Source organism: Odontesthes bonariensis, chromosome 1 (genome assembly GCF_027942865.1).
Source record: "Odontesthes bonariensis isolate fOdoBon6 chromosome 1, fOdoBon6.hap1, whole genome shotgun sequence".
Classification (NCBI taxonomy): Eukaryota; Metazoa; Chordata; class Actinopteri; order Atheriniformes; family Atherinopsidae; genus Odontesthes; species Odontesthes bonariensis.
Window position 1 is genome coordinate 33,579,392 of NC_134506.1, and position 12,727 is coordinate 33,592,118.

Genomic DNA, 12,727 nt, shown 5'->3' on the forward strand with positions numbered 1-12,727 from the left:
CCCATTCGGATGAACAGACTTCAGCCTCTCCTTCTTCTGATCATCCCCGCGCGCGTTTCACGTTTGGATCTGCTGTGCGCGAAGAGACCGAGAGAAAGAGAGAGAGAGAGAGGGATGGAAGGAGGAGGGGAGATGGAGGTGAATGGTAGCGTGACTGAATATCCCGGTGACCAATCACATCCTCGATGGGCCGGACTCAGCGTTTGCCCCACTGCCGCACGGGCCCTCAAAGTTTGTTTATTCGCGGAACGCAGTGTGTGATGAAAACGTGTTCGTAAGTGACTCCCTGTCTACTAATCATAAGCAAACGAAACTGTCTGGGACGTCGAATCTCTGCATGGACTTTCTTTAAACAATCTTTATTTATTTATTATTTATTTATTTTCTTGGGAACGCCTTCTGCCGGTGCCGTTTACGCACGGAACATGCTGGCGTTTTAGCGCACCGGCTGCACCGCTCGAAACTCTTCGGAGAGTAGGTGTTTTCCACAACAGGAGCTGAATTACAACCAGCTTAATGCGACGAGAACTGAGGGCGGACAGCCGAGTTGTAGAGAGAAGAAAGTTGGTCGGGGATCGCGGAGGTTTGAGTTGCGCCCCACATCTGCAGGAGAGGGAAAAGGCAAAGAAACAAACTGTGATCGATGCTTGGTCAATGAAAGATTGAAAGATACTGTCGCAGGAATGGACTCGAGACGCTGACATTCCCCTGTAGTGGTCAAGATAAGCTTCGGCTCGGCCAACAGAAGGGGTTAACCCGTATCTAAAGGGAGTTTGGAAAACCCAGCCTTTCTTCCCCATACGGATCAACTCATTGGGTGGGAGCTGAGAGAGAGACAAGAGTCTCCAGCAAATCAGGAGCTAATTGATTAAAGAGACTTCATTTGAATAGGAGGGGGGCTGGCGAGGTGCCAATCGCCTTTCACAGAGGCCCCCCCTCCCCTCCCCTCCCTTCCTCCCCCCTGTATGATTAATCGCAGAGCATTATTGATAATCATAACGGGGCACATGCGCGGTGGATGGGCTCGATTTACGTAATTTTTGAGGAGGTTTTGTAGTCATTTTTTTATTCTTTGCCTGCTGATGTGCCAGCCAGCATGTCGCGGAGGAAACAAGCGAAGCCGCAACACTTCCAATCCGACCCTCATCTGCCTTTATCGGAGCACAATGGTGAGTCCCAAGTAAACTATCGCTCCTTTTATCCACGCACCGTCAATTTCTCACACTTTTTACGTGTGTTTTATGGCGACTGTGGGGAGAAGCGATCGTTAGAGTTAACACACCGAATCGGGCTTTAGTTTGTTTTATCTTCAGAATTTTTTTTTCTTTTTTCTTTTTTTTAAAAAGCAAAGCAAAACAAAACAAAACTTGATGAGTGATTTTTTTTTTTTTTTTTTTTTTGCCTTTCCTTCAGTCCAGTGCAAAGATAACAAGACTTTGGTCACTTTTGTATTTTCTTCTGGCTCAACTTTCGGTGTCACGCAACTTATTTTAAATATTTATCTTCACTTGTCTCGCTTCCTTTTTTAAAACATTTTTTGCGCCCCGTGTCAGTGTTAAAAGTTTCAACACTTTTTTTTTTTTAGTCTCAAATTTTATTTTAATTTAAAGTAAAGTAGAAACTCAGAGCTGGCGTCGTTTTCGGTGGTCTCTCTGCGTTCAGCGCTGCGCCGACATGGACCACCCTGTCGCTCCTGCCGGGACTCCAACCTCTGCTGCGTCCCGGACACAGAAATTTCCCCCTCTTCCGCCTCTTTTAGTCCTGCGCTGCAAATTCGAAAGCTGCACCGCTTCCCTTCTCGTATGAAAATCATTATCAGCAAGCCATTGCTTGTTTGCACTCTCGTGTGTTTTATTGCCACGAGTTGGATGAAATGAAGACCAAACTGCCCCAGAGAGCGTAAATGTTTTGCTTTTTTTTCCTCCAAATTCTGTGACGATTTCGACAGTTTACTCATCCTTTACACTAATAGGAACACAAAGAAGTTTCAGTCTCAATGCGAGACAAGTACTCACAAATTACACAACCGCTTTTTGTTTTATTACAAAACGAGCGATCGTTCTCTCAGCCGAAATCAACTTCAGTGAAACCGTCTTTATTTTTATTTGTGCGCATTTATACCAAACACACAATTAATGACTTTCCACCGCTGTTTGGAAAATAATGTGGTCATTTGAATGCTTTTGTCAGCAGTCTTGCTTTAACAGTGGCTTTGCAACAGAAATGTGAGATGAGTTGGTATGAAGCAGCATTAAGAAGTGTAAATCCAGTCTCTAAACTGGAGCTCCCACAGTTTTTCAGCAACAGCCATGGTCCAAATTGTGTCCTATATTTTATTCCATTTCATTTATTTATTTTTTAGTTGAGACTACGATAATATGGAATGAAAAAATAACGCGTGAAGGTGGTTACATGACGTTGAGGTGCAACTTGTATTTTTGTAGGTAATTTATTTTCCATAATATCTAGAAATGGCGCAAGTTTTTCTCTTCCACGCAGCATGATCGAATTATGTTACGCAAGATTTATATTTTCATTAGAATTGTTTTTTTTGGGGGGGGGGGGTTCTACCAAAAATATGTTTGACGTGCCATGAATAAGAAAAACACAGCCACGAAAAAAGAATAATGATTTTTCTTATAGTGGCGACGTATAAGGCCTATGAATGTAATATATGGGGTGTAAATATATTCTCAACAGCTCCCTGTGTTTAGTGCAGCCTGAAAAGCATGTGCAGCTCATTTGAAATAAGCACTGAAAGTCATGCATCGAACATATTTTCAGCCCAGTTCATGTGATTTTTAGGAACTTAATGGTTAATGCAAAAACCCAGTTAATTCCTGAGTTTTGTTTTTTGGGGTTTTTTCCCAGCATTTTCCTTCAAATCTAAAAAACTAAGAGTAATGAAGAGTCACTTTTGTCACCAGTTCATGCAGACTGCAGAATGCTAAATTTCCCAATTATGTCCAATGCTATTCCAGATGTTAAAATACCTGCAAGTGTCTTGTGTGTGTAATTATGGGAGCAGAGAGACGTGGTCTTAAAGTTTAGGGGTATTTTGCTGAGACAGTGCTCATAATAAATGAACAGCGTGTCTTGTGGAGAGTTGTGGGAGCCCGGAAGTGGAACAGAAAGTCGTTGTGTTTGGAGCTGAACTGGGTGATGCTGAGGGCTGTAGCTGCTGGGAGGTCGGAGGGAGAGCCACAGAGGGTGGGATGTTGAGCTGTTTTAACCTTTGCCAGTGTCCCTCTGTGTGGAGGTGATCAGAGTTCAGGGCCCGGTGTGTTCCTCTTTGCCTCGCCATTGACCCTGCAGATTGGAGCTGCGGGCGGCCCAGCAAGGCCTCGGCCTTTTTATTTTAAGTGTGTGTGTGTTTGTGAGGCCTTATCAGTGTTGTGGCCGTCCCCTCACGCCCTATCAGAGTGGCCCCCCTAGGAGGGAGATTGGCAGGGCAGCCCCTTCAGCACTGTTGTTGCCTGCAAACACAGTTGCTCATCAAGTTTCCAGTGTTTATGTGGTGTGAGTCTAGGTGTAGCATGAAGGACTCGCTTTGTCTTTTTCCCTCCCCTTAAGCTTTAAGCATGTAACCGAGGCAGGGCTTCTGAGACTTGAGTCTTGTCCCGGACCTCGACAGCTTTAGTGGAACCCCATCTAGTGTTCAGTGGGATGGAGACGGTGTGAGCAGAAACCCTCCTGAAGTTACACGAGTGTCAAGAGGCTCACAGAGGCCCCCTGCGAAAAAATAATGTAGGATTCTCTCAAAGCTCTCCGTCAACTTTTTTGACTACTCCTCGCTCTCTCTTCTCTTACATTCAGACTTTGCTCAGTCTCTTCGAGGCTCTGTCCTCCTGCTCTTTGTCTTTCCTGACACCCTTTAGCCCTGCACACTGCTTACGTTGCGCTCTTGATAGAGATTCTATACGAGTTCTACACACTCTTTCCTCATACCAGCTTGACTTTATCTTAATTTTAATTCGAAGTTAATCCTTACTATTTTGGGAATTAAGCCTAATGCTAGCATCTGCGCTGTTGGCTATACTTGTTGTATGTGGACGGTGGATTTGTAGTGATGCATTGACTCTGTTTTGATCCTTTTTCGGTCATCCAGAAAAGGAAGGCAGAGTTTAAAGAGAAATGCAGCCATGTTGATGTTAGATTTGAAGGGATTCTTGTGTTTTGGATGTGTGAGGGCGTTTTGTTCTGTCAGCCTACAAACTTAAGACAGAGTTGTGCAAGTCGAGATCCTCCACTGCAGCGTTCCTCAACTTTGATGAAAATACTTTCCTCCAGTTCTTTAATTAGCAATATGGAAGTATACAGTTTTATTTTTCATTTTTAGTTATTTCATCTTCCACTGATCGTTTTGTTATTATAATAATTTTTATGGGATTTGCATGATAAACTTGTTTTTATTTGAAATGTTTGTGGGATGTTTTTAAAACTGCACCCCACATGAAATATTACTTAGTTTTAATAGAAGGGTTAGGGTTATTAAATAAAACTCTTAAAAAGTATGTGTGTAAATGCATAAGTGAATTATTTCATATTCAGCGGTCTTTGCAGACTTCCGCGTGCATACACATGTGTACATTTCCATATTTTATTTATGATTACCTTTGTGTTTCTCAGACGTTTTTGACAGAAAAGTAGTTTTTTCTCTATTTTCATCCCTCTCTGTGACTTATAAGATTTTCTTCACACCAAGCTGTGCTGTCAGCCTTGAGAAAAGGTGTTTATTTAATTTTCACATTTCTCACACTATGATATCAAACAGTTTTTTTTTCTTTTTCCTTTTTTCCAAAAGTAACGCTTAGGGTGTAGGTCAGCGGGTGGTTGCAAGTGGGGTTTAACATGAAAAGTTATCATTAAAGTTGAGTCTTCCCTGTTTGCATGGTTTGGTGGTGTGAGGGCCAGGGTTTACTGTCATGGCAACTTTGCGTTATCTGATGTCTCTGAGCGGAGAAACATTGAGGGAGATAATCCCTGAATTAAACAGGATCTGCTTTGAGTCGACTGAGATGAGCAGGGCCAGGCTGTGCCGACGATCCCCGCCGCTCCCATGCTGCGTGAACAATAGGAAGGCATCCTGTCTCTCTGTGGGGCAGGGCTGCACTTCTCTGGGTTTCATTTGCAAATGAATTCTTGGCCCTGATGAAAGTGTTGAGGGGGCCAGAGCCACAATGAAAGGGATTCATAGAGAAATGCAATTTGTAAATCAACTTGTATGTTAAATAGCGAGATTTTAGTGTGACAAAGAGGGAAATGAATAAGGAAAGTCTGGAGCACAGCAGTGGCTCTGGGGGCAGGGTGTCGTCTCGCCTTTTCACTCCCTGACTCGTTCCATTTATTAAAATGGAAAAATTTGAAAACCTGTTTGTGTCTGCATGTCAAAGGGTGATGTTGCTTTTGAATTTGCACCTGAGTAACCGCAGAACTTTCTGTTTCTGTATTTCTTGTTCTATGAGCTGGTGTGTCCAGTTTGTTAGTTTTGGCAAATTTCTGATGAATGCATTCTGCTCTCCACCTTTGACCAAGTTATTTTTTAAAAGACTTTGTCTCTTTTTTTTTTCCTGTTGATTTTTTTCTCACGGCATTTTCTGTACGTGATAATACTTTGAGTCGTAGTTTTTTTTTTGGCAGTTATGAAACAAGTACAGTGACTTGCATTTCTTTCTTTTAATTAGATATCAGACATTTTGCCCGCAGTAAATGTTTTTAGATCAGCCAGCATTTACACTGAAATGATTCCTTTTTAGTGAGTGCATGTTGCTGTTGGGGTGCTACAGACTGTTGTTGTTGTATCACAGTGATTGCAAGCTGAGTGGATACAAATTAGTTTAGTGACATAGATAACCTGTCCAAGATGCCCATAGTTGGCTGAAAATGAGCGAAGTTGACAGCAAATTGAAAGTCTAATAAGTCCTTCAAATGCTTGATTTACGCCGAGTGGACAAGTAGACTTTGAAGGGCATGGAATATAGGAAATCAATGCCTTTCTATGAAATTTCATTAAGACCCAATGTCCTCACTTCAATCTATTCTATATTTTGATGGATTATTTGGAGAAAATGGTTACCTTTGGTTTGGTTGATGAAACCCAGATGTACATCTTCAAAGATCACTTTTTGGCAATATTTGAGTAGTTCCCATTGATTTTGTATCTCTTCTAATCATGTTTCAGAGGCCACTGCATTGAATAAGGCCTCTTCTCATTTCTGTTGGCTTATTGTTGCCTTTGGATTGTTGTTTTTGTGAGCACATCAAAAGGATAAGTGTAAAACTGATTAATTTAAGATTAACAACAATGGAATTTGAGGAGATAAAGCTGCTTCTTCAGCTGCAAAACATTTCTAATCACTAATCCTCTGTTTCCTCTTTTTCAGGGGACACAGAACTTTGCTCTGAGGACGCCCCCAGCAAGGAGTCAGACGCCCATGTCTGTAGCAGATGTTGTGCTGAGTTCTTTGAACTTTCAGATCTTGAAGAACACCAGAAAAATTGCACTAAGAATCAGTTAGTTCTGATTGTGAATGAAAATCCTGTCTCCCCTGCTGGAACTTTCTCGCCGGGGTCTCCTCCTCATAATCCTGATGACCAGATGAATGAAACAGCCAATAACACTGATCAAACAGAGTGCAGTGACCTTTTGGAGTCGAACACTCTTGAAAAAGACGAATCCATGGATGTGGATGTTTCTGGAATGAGCAGTGGTCATGAAGAGGAAGGCAGTCAGACAGAGAGTAGGAGCCCCATCAATACAGTAAGCAGCCATGCAGGCAGAGGCACCTCTGGCCCTGCAGTAGGTACTTCAGCTATCTCTGCCTCGCTACCTCAGCTCAGTAACCTAACTGAACTGGGGAACTTTTCCATGATCAACAGCAATGTCATTATTGAAAATTTGCAGAGCACCAAAGTGGCTGTTGCTCAATTCTCCCAGGAAGCCCGATCCACTGGGGGCCCCAGGGTGGCAGTGCCAGCCCTAATGGAGCAGCTTTTAGCCCTGCAACAGCAGCAGATCCACCAACTGCAGCTTATCGAGCAAATTCGCCATCAGATACTGCTATTAGCTTCACAGTCCCCAGAACTGCAGGTACCCCCAACCACTGCTCCAGGCACAATGGGGCCTGCTGCTAGCCCACTGACCACACTCAGCTCACATCTCTCCCAGCAGCTGGCTGCAGCCGCAGGCCTAGCGCAGAACCTGGCCAGTCAGTCAGCCAGTATTAGCAGCCTAAAACAGCTGGCTGCAGCAGCACAGCTACCTCAGTCCAACGCAAGCAGCAGTGAGACATCTCAGAGCATTACCACAGTGGGACCGTCAACAGTCAATCCCCAGTCCTCCGACAAGAGGCCTGGAATTATGAGTACCCTCCACTCTCAGCTAAGCAACTCCTCCCTAGCTAAGTCATCAACGCCAGCATTTGGAATAGGTAGTTTATTAAGCTCTGCAGTCAATCCCCTTCTACCTCAGCCCCCACCTGGTAACCCTATGTTCTCTAGCTCCCTGCCCAGTGTTGGCACCACTGTAGAGGACCTGAACTCTTTAGCAGCTCTGGCCCAGCAGAGGAAAGGCAAGCCACCAAATGTCACTTCATTTGAGCACAAGAGTAGCTCTGACGATGCTTTCTTCAAACATAAGTGCAGGTTTTGTGGCAAGGTGTTTGGGAGTGACAGTGCCTTGCAAATCCATCTGCGCTCTCACACTGGCGAGAGACCATACAAGTGTAATATCTGTGGCAATCGCTTCTCCACTCGTGGAAACCTAAAGGTGCATTTTCAGCGTCATAAAGAAAAATACCCACACATCCAGATGAACCCCTACCCTGTTCCTGAGCATTTAGACAACATACCAACAAGCACCGGCATTCCATATGGCATGTCTATGCCTCCTGAGAAACCTGTCACCAGCTGGCTAGATAGCAAACCAGTTTTGCCCACTCTGACGTCATCAGTCGGGATGCTGCTGCCACCAACCATGCCGAGTCTGCCACATTTCATTAAAAAGGAAGATCATTCAATAGCCATAACAAACCCTTCTGTTACTGCAAAGAATGAATCATGTGCTCCAGAGCTTTTAACTAAAAGTAATGATGGAGTGTCTGAAGAGGGTGAAGGTGCAACTTTGCCTACCTCAAATGGAAAAACTGAAGAAGGCAGCCAGTCCTCAGGCTTAATGACAAATGTGAGCTCTGCCTCAGAGAGCATTGCCGAGTACACAACATCTAACAGCCCGCCCATGATGACCAACCCACTCATGCCCCTCCTGACCGATCAGTTCAAGGCTAAGTTCCCCTTTGGAGGCATCCTGGATCCTCTCCAGGGGTCAGAGACCTCCAAACTTCAGCAGCTTGTGGAAAACATTGACAGGAAGGTGACAGACCCAAACGAATGTGTCATCTGCCACCGAGTGCTGAGCTGTCAAAGTGCTCTGAAAATGCATTATCGCACTCACACAGGGGAAAGGCCCTTCAAGTGTAAAATCTGTGGCAGAGCGTTTACCACCAAGGGAAACCTTAAGACCCACTACAGTGTCCATAGGGCCATGCCTCCTCTTAGAGTCCAACACTCCTGCCCTATTTGCCAGAAGAAGTTCACAAATGCTGTGGTTCTTCAGCAACATATTCGTATGCACATGGGTGGGCACATCCCTAACACCCCTCTGCCAGAGAGTTATCCAGAGTCTATGGCATCTGACACAGGGTCATTCGAGGAGAGAAATTTTGATGATTTGGACAACTTTTCTGATGACAACATTGAGGGGATGGATGAGGGGATGGATGAGGGCCCAGATAGTAGCGTGCCTGACACACCTAGATCGCGAGATGCTTCCCATGACAGTCTATGTAATTCCCCAGTTCCCCCCGAAATGGCTGGGCAGGAGGGGCAGGAGAAAAATGGGCAAGAGAATGCCCATAATAATGAAATGGAGGAACTTCCAGCCAACCAGATGAAAGTTAGTGCAAATGGCTTAATTGAGGGGGATTGCCTCACCAACGACTCCTCTTCTTTGGGAGGAGATGTTGAAAGCCAAAGCGCTGGGAGTCCAGCTGTGTCAGAATCTACCTCCTCCATGCAGGCGCTGTCCCCTACTATCATGCAGCCACACCTACATAAATCCCCCAGCCTTGAAGAAAGGCACCATAGGGCCTTATCCTTGGACCACAGCAGTGCAGGCTTCTTACACTCTCACCCCTCCAACATTGGAGCCCTGGACCTGACATCTGTCAATCCCTCAAAAGACTCCCTGGGCATGATATTCCCCTTTCGTGAGCGTAGCACCATCAAGAACACATCCTGTGACATCTGTGGGAAGACATTTGCTTGTCAGAGTGCCTTGGACATTCACTATCGAAGCCATACCAAAGAGCGACCATTTATTTGCACGGCTTGTAACAGAGGTTTCTCCACCAAGGGCAACCTCAAGCAGCACATGTTAACTCATCAAATGAGAGACCTGCCCTCGCAGCTCTTTGAGCCATCAAATACCAGCCTGTCATCAAGCCCAACCCCATCCCTCCTCTCGGTTAGCTCTCTCAACAAACCAGAGGTCAATGGCTTCTTCCATGGCCTCCACCCAGAGAACAAGGATGTTCCTCTAGGCTTGGTCACATCATCTGCCTCCACATCCCCAGTGCTCTCTACTGCTCCACCACGCCGGACTCCCAAACAACACTTCTGCAACACCTGTGGGAAGTGTTTCTCCTCCTCCAGTGCTCTACAGATCCATGAGAGAACCCACACAGGGGAGAAGCCTTTTGCCTGCACCATCTGTGGTCGAGCTTTCACCACCAAAGGAAACCTCAAGGTACATTTTGAAACTCTCAGAAAGTTGCTTTTCTGCTAAACGTTTGTGCGTGAGAGTGTGTCAAAAAAAACGAGTCTCCGGGCTGCTATTTAGTTTTATATGGCATTTCAGTGTGCTTGACATGAAGAGGTGATAATGTTGTGTAATTATTGAAAGGAACAAGTTTGTGAGAGAAAATTACCTGAGTGGAAAGGCTGAATCACAAAGATAATATGATTATTGGGAAGAAATTCCAGAATGTGACCAGCTAAGACTGATTGGGTGTACAGAGTTGATTATCACAGTGAGCTAGGTCAGTCTGTATTTTTCCATAACGGTCTCTGTAAAAGATGTCACAGGGTTTAATCATTAAGGAAAGCATCTACTCAATGATTTACAGAAACTCGGGGTAAATAATGTGCTCTGAAAATAAGATTATATTAGTTATGTTTGAGTAGGTCAGTTCTTAATTCTACAGAAGAATTTGTATTTTATGTTATTTTTTAAATTTTGACTTTATATATACTTGGTTGACACTGGTCTTCTGAAATGTAACTTATCTTGCTATGTAATCAGAGAAATGTTTTGTCATTTTTTTTCTCAAAGACATTGTAACTGATATATATTTAAACGTAACTGTTTAAATGTATTCTTTAAAGATTATTAGACAAAAAAAGATGTCTTTGAATAAAAGTATATTGGCTGAGGTGAAATGTCACATGTAATACTGGCCAAACCAATGAAACTGGACAGTGCAATTTTACCCTAAGCCCTGTGGTCCCCGCAAGAGATTTTTATGAGCAAATTAAAATTTAGATTAAACATTGTTTCAGTCTTGTCAAAATAGAATGTTTACAACATGCTGGTACCTCTTGCAGCACAGGCAGCTAACCAGTCTGCTGTACCCAGGGTGTGAAGCTTTTTTAATACAGTCAAGCATTATGATTATTTTTTCCATTGCATCATCTCATGTGCAGCTCTTGTGGCCAAGTTTGTAAACATCACTAATTTTCATCTCTCTCATTGCTCTCTCCCCTTCCACTCCCTGTCTTTCTCCTCCCTCTCCGTCTGCATAGGTTCACATGGGCACACACATGTGGAACAGCGCTCCCGCCAGACGAGGCCGCAGGCTCTCTGTGGATGGTCCAATGGCCTTCCTGGGCACAAACCCAGTCAAGTTTCCTGAGATCTTCCAGAAAGACATGGCATCAAGGGCAAGCAATGGAGACCCGGCCAGTTTCTGGAACCAGTACGCAGCAGCTTTCTCCAACGGCCTGGCAATGAAGACAAATGAAATTTCTGTCATCCAGAATGGAGGCCTCCCCCCTATGTCAGGTGGTGTGGGAAATGGGGGTAGCTCTCCCATAGGGGGCCTCACCGGCAGCCTGGACAAGCTGCACAGCACCGAACCCAATGCTGCTCTGGCTGGTCTGGAGAAAATGGCCAACACGGAGAACGGGGCCCTCTTCCGGTTCACACGCTTCATGGAGGACAATAAAGAAATCGTCACCAATTAGAGTGTATGTCGTCATGTTGGGCAAAGACATGCGAAGATGCCTCAAGGCATGCTGTACACATCAGTAGACACACAAACAGAAGAAAAGAAAGGAAGAGAACAAGACGAGGATAAACTGAACTGCTTTGCTCTCCATTGAATCTTTACGAACATGAGTGTGAAGTTGCGTTTTTGTACAATGTACATGTTATAGTTTTAAGGAGCTTATTTATTAGTGATTATAATCTTGCTTGAAAACAAGTGGAAGCATTAACAGTTAGGTTTTGTTTATTTTAAAGCCAGAATGGGTATGTTTGGGTGCTTTAAAAAATGTGCTTTTGAAACTTAGAAAATCTGGTTAGATAACCTTACCTTGGCATTAAGTTATTTTCTGTCTGTAGTAGCTATAACCTAACTGTCTATGTTCATGTGATGCATTAGCCTCTGTAATAAGCAAACAGACTTGCTGTAAATAATGTACACTGATCTTCTGTAGATGGTCTAACATCGGTGTGTTCCCTTCTTCCCTCATCAAGATAAAACAATGACATTCAAGCAAGGGACAAATTGATGTCGTAGTTCCTTTCTTTCCAGTTGTTATTTACCTTCATTTTATTTAAGGAAGATAATACATTGAAGTTTGCTACGTTTCAAGATTTTCTTTAGCGTTAACTTGTTTTGTTGTTACAGTCTGTGTATTGTACTTTCTACTTTTTGTTTACTTCTGTATTTTCCCCTTCGGTCTTTTCTTCTTTATTCTTCCTCTTATTTTGCTGTTGTTGAGAGCAAGACAGCTACTCAGAGGGGAACATTGCATCTGGTTTATGCCCCTTTTTTTGTGGAACCGAGGCAGCCAATATATTGAGAAGGATTCTCCTTTAGTTTCTCATCTGGAATTCCACGTCGCTGCTATGTCCCAGCATCCTCACTGACATCAAGTGCAAAGTTACGTGTTGAAGCTTCTGTAAATACGTTCAGATGTGGAAATACAAACTCCCTCACAGAGAAAATGTACATATTGCTCACACGAGAAGTCCATTATGGCCAGGGGACAAAATAATAGTGTTTTTATAAATATAAATATATATTGGGTTTGACAACCTTCGGACTGTTACATGCACTTTCTTGGAAAGTTGGAAGATCTTTATGGGTCCAGTTTCTCTACACTTTAATACCTACTAACAACTAAGATACTGTAATTCTTTACTCTAATAATCAAATACATCAGTTTTCCAAAAGAAACGGTGTGTGTCTGTGTGCTTTATTCCCCAGTTTTCAAGAAAATATTAAATCCAGTCACTGCAAAATTTGCTGACAGCAATTTTCACACATCTTACACTCTCAGGACGTGTTTAGAAATGAGAAAATAAAAAAAAAAATTAAAGAACTTCTGTTTCCTTTTCAGTCATTTGCAGCAGCGGCATAGGATTCAGTGACTGAAGGTGTGA

General features: G+C 43.6%; 1 protein-coding gene across 1 annotated transcript; it reads left to right on the plus strand.

Annotated features, from left to right (window-relative positions):
* The first annotated feature begins 254 nt into the window (after positions 1 to 254).
* On the plus strand, positions 255 to 12,521 carry sall1a (spalt-like transcription factor 1a). Its single transcript, XM_075464830.1, has 3 exons — positions 255 to 1,169; positions 6,384 to 9,805; positions 10,861 to 12,521. Exons 1-3 carry the CDS (start codon positions 1,097 to 1,099, stop codon positions 11,299 to 11,301), a joined length of 3,936 nt encoding a protein of 1,311 aa, XP_075320945.1. The 5' UTR covers positions 255 to 1,096; the 3' UTR covers positions 11,302 to 12,521.
* Positions 12,522 to 12,727: the final 206 nt, after the last annotated feature.

Bases quoted from the DNA above. Each gene is read 5' to 3' on its own strand.
- sall1a (XM_075464830.1), top strand. From the start codon at position 1,097: ATGTCGCGGAGGAAACAAGCGAAGCCGCAACACTTCCAATCCGACCCT. The intron at 1,170-6,383 runs GTGAGTCCCAAG...CCTCTTTTTCAG, and splicing joins GCCTTTATCGGAGCACAATG to GGGACACAGAACTTTGCTCT. The intron at 9,806-10,860 runs GTACATTTTGAA...CCGTCTGCATAG, and splicing joins CCACCAAAGGAAACCTCAAG to GTTCACATGGGCACACACAT.